This window comes from Condylura cristata, unplaced genomic scaffold (genome assembly GCF_000260355.1).
Source record: "Condylura cristata isolate star-nosed mole 26May11 unplaced genomic scaffold, ConCri1.0 scaffold00041, whole genome shotgun sequence".
Taxonomy (NCBI): Eukaryota; Metazoa; Chordata; class Mammalia; order Eulipotyphla; family Talpidae; genus Condylura; species Condylura cristata.
The window spans coordinates 6,392,812-6,399,540 of NW_004567142.1; the positions used below are offsets into that span (position 1 = coordinate 6,392,812).

At 57.4% G+C, this 6,729-nt stretch overlaps 1 protein-coding gene across 1 annotated transcript; it reads right to left on the minus strand.

Moving 5' to 3' along the window:
• Nucleotides 1-370: 370 nt before the first annotated feature.
• LOC101625052 (cationic amino acid transporter 3-like) lies at nucleotides 371-5,562 on the minus strand. Its single transcript, XM_012733543.1, has 11 exons — nucleotides 5,190-5,562; nucleotides 4,223-4,381; nucleotides 3,017-3,191; nucleotides 2,764-2,876; nucleotides 2,419-2,641; nucleotides 2,171-2,310; nucleotides 1,985-2,087; nucleotides 1,374-1,570; nucleotides 1,015-1,181; nucleotides 635-743; nucleotides 371-486 (listed from the first exon to the last, which is right to left on the minus strand). The coding sequence occupies exons 1-11, from the start codon at nucleotides 5,560-5,562 to the stop codon at nucleotides 371-373; spliced, it is 1,875 nt and encodes a 624-aa protein (XP_012588997.1).
• Between the last annotated feature and the right edge of the window lie 1,167 nt (nucleotides 5,563-6,729).

Genomic DNA, 6,729 nt, shown 5'->3' on the forward strand with positions numbered 1-6,729 from the left:
AAGATTCATCGGAGACAGAGTAGGGAGCAGAACAGGCAGATCTACTGAAAAACACTGCTGAGGGGCGCAGCAGGGGACAGGAGAGGCCTGCCATGCCATGTGGGTCACTCCCCGGCCAGGCCAAGCTCATGACACTGTAGCTGGTGAGAGCTTCCTACACTGAGACGTTAGCCCCTACGCCACCAGGGAGGCCCTATGACTTTAAAAGCTTCCTCAAAAACCATACAACATTCAAACCACTTCATTCACTGGAAATAAAGACAGAGCTCTGTGTCCCACCTTACACTCTGCAGAGGCTCAAACGCCACCTCGAACCAGAAGATTCCTCCAGAACATGGAGGCCTTCCCCAAACACCGGCCTCTGCTTAGGCTATTCTGGCTTGAGGGTGTCTCTGTCAAGAGTTTGTGAGTCGGACTCGGGTCGTTGTGGAGCATTCTTGTTCTCTAAGCTGTGGCGGATCCCATATCCAAAGTATATGGCAAACCCTACAGGGAAATAAGACCAAGAATTGGAACACGGGGCCCTCTACAAACTAATAAAGACCAGGGGCTCTCATTTAGGCTGTTGGTGCATTTTGAGGAATGGTTGCAGTGATGGAACAGTGTTGAGTTCTATCACTCAAAAGTCACTTACCAATCACCATCCAGACGCCATATTGGGCCCAGGTCCCAGCCGTCATCTGCATCACCAGGTAAGCATTCACGAAGATGCTCATCAGTGGGATGACAGGCAAAGCAGGCACCTGGGGAGGAAGTCGGTGCAACAACATGTCAGTGGAAGATGTCCTCCCTGGGGGAAAGAGGGACCCCAATTCTGCCCACTCATACTAGGTATCCCATGAGGGCCTCGGGGTAAGAACTGGAAGGAGAGCTAGTAACTGCAGGTGGATCAAGGAAGGACCCATCGACTTGACCAAGGATCTTTTCTCACCTGGTGCAGCAAAGAACGTTTAGTCCTCAAGGCAGGAGAGCCCTCTCACCCGAGCGGACAGCTGGGGACAGAAGGTGACCTACCTTGAAATAAAGAGGAGTGGGGTCCTGGGGCTGTCTCCAAATGATGACGGTGATCCCGAAAATGAGCACCAGCAGCAGCCCGGTCACTGCTATCGTCGCTGGCTCTCCAGAGGACAGGTAACTGGACAGCTGGGACAGTATCAGGCACAAGGTTACCAGCAGGAGCGCTGAAAGGGTCAAGGTGGAGAACACGTCCAAATCCAGAAGCCCTGTGTCAAGTCTCGGCTCGGGTCCTACCCCAAACGGCCGGTGACGCTAAGGACGCCCAGATCACCAAGACTCTTCCTCAGCTGCCAGTCACCCACTCCCACCCCGTCCAGTCAGTTTCAGAAAAGCCCAGAGAGAGATCCCACACTCACCAAGCAGTAAGGCGCATCCATAGACGATCTGGCCAGACCTGGGCGTGGGCGCGGCGCTCACAGGCTTACAGAGACTCTGCAGGGCCTGGGAGGGTCCAGCCTCAGGCGCCGATTCCAAAGCCTGTCCCTCACCTTCAGGTTTCCTGTGGGTCATTTCCACCTCCACTTTCTCATTCTCCTTTTGGCCTGGTTGGTATCTGCATTAGAGGTGTTAAGGCAAGATTAAAACCAGCCCCAGTGGGCTTCCCTGGTTAAGTCTCAGCACTGTCACCTCCACGGCCTGAGTTTGATCCCTGGCCAGGGAGGGACCCAGATAACACAGAGGACTTCTCCTGTCTCGCCTGCTGTGGGACTCAGCAGTGGATTTCAGTCAGTTCACCTGTTCTGCTCCCCACTCTGTTGCCGGTGAGTCCCCTAAACCTCTGATCTATACCCCAGTTCTCCTATGCATAAATCTCAAAAAAAAAAACCAGCCGCACTGACCTGACATTAGACAGGCAAATCTACCTTTTTTCTACCCTGGCACAGCTGCACCACTTAGGAGAAGAGAATTAGCCCAGTCAGTGCCCATGGGCCCAACCCACCGGGAAGCAAGGTGTGCGCAGTCTCACCTGAGCACGAGAACAGAAAAGGCCACCAGGGAGTAAGCCAGCAGGGTCCCGATTGACATGAGATCCACAAGGTCGGTGAGCTCGAAGAAGAACGCCATGAGCGCTGAAACAGCGGCGGGAAGGTGAGGATGACCGGCCATTCGGCCCAGGGCACTGACCAGTAGCAGCGGGCTCTGGCTTGCTTACCCGCGAGAACTCCCGAGGCGATGGTGGCCGCAACCGGCGTGCGCGTGCGCTCGTGGACGCGGGCAAGGCCCCGGAAGACCAGCCCATCTTCCGCCATCGCGTAGATCACCCGAGGCATAGGGAACATGGAGCCCAGGAGGCTAGAGGAGACGGGGGAGTGTGTGAGGACGTGGGGTGCAGCCAGGGCGCCTCCCGGGGACCCCCGGTCTCCCTCTCACCTCGCCGCCCAAGGGCCCGAGGACACTGACCTGGACGAGAGCGCACAGAGCGTGCCGGCAGCCACCGCGAACCTGGCAGGGCCCCACCCGATCCTGAGGAAGGCCTGGGGCAGCGGGCTGGCAGGCTGAATCTCGTAGTAGGGCACCATCAGAGTGAGTGCCGCCGAGACCCCAAAATACGCCAAAAAGCAGATGAAGAGAGAGACGCCGATGCTCAGGGGGATGGACCGCTGAGGGTTTCGAGCCTCTTCTCCTGCGGGGCCGCAGAGGAAACATTAGCACGACGCCTGCCTCCCGCCCCCACAGCAGGCGACCGTCCAGCCTGCGGCCACTGCCGGGCGCCCAAAGCCCGAGGTGACACGGAGTGACTGTTACCTGTCGTGGCGATGCAGTCGAACCCGACAAAGGCGTAGAAACAGGTGGCCGCTCCTCGGAGAACCCCGTCAAAGCCAAAAGGAATAAACCCCCCGGAGCCCAGCGGGCCCAGGCTGTGGTGGGGAGGAAGCACGCGGGAGGGGCTCAGCCCTCTCATGGGCGCACCCTGAGCCCCCCAGCCCGGGCTCCCCCACCTGCTCCCCACCGCACCCCAGGCCGCACCCACGGCCACCAGCGCCCAGAGGCCGCTGACCTGGAGGTGCCGTTGCGCTCGCGGGCTGCGCTGTAGTCCTGCTCTGTGAGCCGCCAGTGGTGCAGCTGCCCCTTCATGCAGCCGGAGGTGACGACGAAGCCCAGAACCACGAGGTTCAGCCCCGTGAAGATTTTGGTGACCAGAGCGGATTCTCTGCCCCCCAGGACCAGTATTCCTGCGTGGGAGACGGAAGGTAAAATGTGTGAAATCAACCCTCTGGGAAACAAGGGTGGAGCAGGGCTGTCCCGCAAGCAGATTCCTCTGGGCAAAGAAGAAGCTACGGAAACTAGATGTAGTCGTGGCCATGTGCTAAGTGTTCCTGGTCAGCTTTTTTTTTTAAGATTTATTTATGTATTCACTCACTCATTCATTTAAGACCTGGGGTATAGGCCAGTTTGGGGGCAGGGGGTGGGGTTGAGGGAGACAGAGCAGACACAGAGCAGGGAGCAGAACAAGCGAATCCCCTAAACCCACTACTGAGGGAGCAGTGGGGAGATAGGAGAGGTCTGCCGTGCCCTGGGGGCCACTCTCTGGCTGGGATCTAACTCAGGACAAAGCAACAGTGATAGCACTGAGACGTAGCCCCTGGGCTGGTGAGTTTCTCATGTTTTATTACACTGACGTGTACATGCTTACGTAGTATAACATTTTGTACTTGGTAGTTTTCACGGTAGCACAATACATCAATACATGCATGTGTAAATCAGCACATGGTGCGCTTTCACCTTGAATGTCAGGATGCTTTAATTAAGATAGAGTCAAAGTCACGAAATGACTAAGCGGTTCACATTCGGTGAATTTTAATTAAATCAAAAAGCCTTTCTTTGGCCTCCGTCCAGAGGAAGACACTTGTCACTGTAATCAGTGGCTCTCAGCTGCATGGTTTGTCCCGCAAGAGGAGACTTTCTGATGGACACTATTTGGGGAGTGGGTGCCTCTGACATCTATTGAGTAGAGGCCAGCGATGAAGCTCAACATCCTACAATGATAGAAAAGAGGAAAATGAAAGTGTCCAACAGTGGCCAGTCTGTATCCCTCTGCTGCACGCACAGCAGCATCCAGCCCAGTGCGACACGCGACCGTCTGGTCTACCCCGCTGTCCCAGCTCAGACCCCTTCTCCGGTCTCCCACCCATGGTGGCCACCTCCAAGCCGCTCCCGCCCTCGTCCCGCACACCCCAAGCCCCCAGCCCAGCCCCCGCCTCACCAGTGAGCAGCAGCACCAGGCCCAGGGCAAAAAAGTCTGGGTACTTGGCCAGGGGGTGGGGTAAGTGCAGAGAGAGGCTTCCCTCCAGGGCCCTGGAGATGTGGTTTCCGATCAGGTGGTCAAAGGTGGCGCTCCAGGCCCTGGCCACACTGGCCGCACCTGCGGGCGGGAAGGGGTGTCCGTTACTGGGAAGAGGTGGGCGCCCCTGCACGCTAGGGAGAGCAGGTGGGACGCCGGGCCGGGGTTGTTCCGGCCTGAGTTGGGAAAACAGCTTGCAGATGATTCGCAAGACAGGTAAGCACAGGTGATACCTGTTATGCAACTGTGCAGCAGTCCCGTAGTAGGGTGGGAGTTTAAAGACATTGAAATTTCATCTTATTTTATTTTTAAAGATTTATTTTATTTATGTATGTATACAAGAGCTGGGGTGCAGACCAGAGGTGCAGGGGCAGTGAGAGGATGCACTAGACACCGAGGGGGGACGGAATAGGAGGATTTACTGAAATCCACTGCTGAGAGCGGCAGCAGGGAGATGGGGATGCCGTGCGGTGTAGGTCATTCCCTGGCCAGGGATTTAACTCAGGCCCTGTGGTGACCGCTGAGACCTAACCCCTAGGGCCCCAACAATGAAACAGTAAATCAGATAGTGGGGGAGTATCACAGTGGTGACACTGAGCAAAGGCTTCAGCGAATTGTCGCGATAAGTCTTGCAAAACATGCCCCCTCTTCACCCACAGACTCGTCCCCACAGCCCGCAGTTCCCTTCTTCCTCATTCTTGCTCCAGTCACAGGAGAAAGGCAGGACGGGGTGAGCAGCAGGAGCCGGTGTTTCCTGTGATCACCCACAGCCCTCGCAAGGCCGGCAACCCGAGCTCGGGACGGGGCGAGCCACTGCGGCTGCCCAGCCCCCTCCCAGGTCCCTGGCCTTGTGGAGCCCCCCGCCTCCCCCTTTGTTTCACCATCTCACCGATGACATAGGAGAGAATGAGGTTCCAGCCGGTGATGAAGGCGCACAGCTGCCCCACCGTCACGTAGCTGTACAGGTACGCAGAGCCGGAGCACGGCACCCGGGCCCCGAACTCCGCGTAGCAGAGCCCGGACAGCGCCGAAGACAGGGCGGCCAGCAAGAAGCAGAGGACGATGGCGGGGCCCGCCTTCTCCCTGGCCACCTCGCCGGCCAGGATGTACACCCCTGCCCCCAGGGTGCTGCCCACACCCAGGGCCACCAGGTCCAGGGTGCTCAGGCAGCGGGCCAAGCGACTCTCGGGGCCCTCTCTCGGCTCCAGGGGCCGCCTGCGGACCAGCTTCTGGCCAAACTGGTGAAGAGTCTGACACAGCATCTCATGGGCTTGAACAATCTAAGATCTGCTGAGAAAATGAGTAAGTCACCAAGATGCCTGTCCTCTCCGGGGGACAGAGCTGCGAAGCCAGAGTCCGGGGAGCTGTGGTGGGACGCGGGGGCAGCTCTCCAGCACCCAGGCGAGGTTCCTTCCAAAGCAGATGCTCAGTGTCTCAAACTTACTGCAAGGGTCGCTTGAAAAGAACTGATCTAAAGCTTCAAGTTCGTTTCTGCACTGGCAGCTGCTTCGCTGAGGTGCGTGAACACAAATGCTAATTTTTATTGATTTGCTATTTCACATTCCAGAGGACAGGAGTATCAGGGAAAGGAGAGAGACACCTGCAAAGTGTCCACAGGCAGGCAAGCTTAAGAATGCTGATTCTTAAAGCCAAATCCCCAGGCTTATTCCATTTGTGTCTTACTCCTTGGGGTACAGGGTGTCTCCTCATCACACCTCTCTGTGGACAAGGCTGAGAACAACACAAGCTATTCTGGGGGGGCTTCAGCCCCAGTGAGCCATAGCCCCAGTGAGCAAGGTTAGCATTTGGGTGGAGAGCAAGGGTCCAAACCAAACAGAAGTTCAAGAAAACGCCAAGACCGGCAGGCAGGCCAGAGCCCCGAGGCGCCCAGCAAGGAAAAAATTAACCAGTTAATTAAAGAAAAGAGCAGGTGTTCAAGAGGCAGCGAACTGCTCCCCCGACACCATCTGCAAACGCACGTTTACTCCCTGGGCCTCTCTGTTGTGTTAAGACGCTGCCCGAGTCCCGTGGCCCTTAGCAGGACAGTGAATTGTAAACGGCGCGGCTGCCGTGGGAAATGTGATGGCTCCTACCTACTCATCCTCGGAGACAACTGTGGGGACGACCCCAAGGAGCTAAAGAGGGGCCCCAAGGGGCCTGTCCGCGGGGTGCCACAGGCCCTGTTCCCCACAGCCGAGGGGGCCACGACCCGCTCCCCAGGAAGGAGCCGCTGGCAGGCTCTGCGTGTCTTCAGAAGGCGTTCCCCAGGCGGCTCCGACCCGGCTGAACCCTGGACACAGCGGCTCGTGAAGTTAGCCCTCACCGAGGACCAGAGTGCCCTGACTGCTCCTGGAGAAAGACTCCAGTGACCAGTCACAAAGGCAGAAGCGGAAGGAATTAGCCAGGGTTGGGGGAGATGGGAAAAAGCA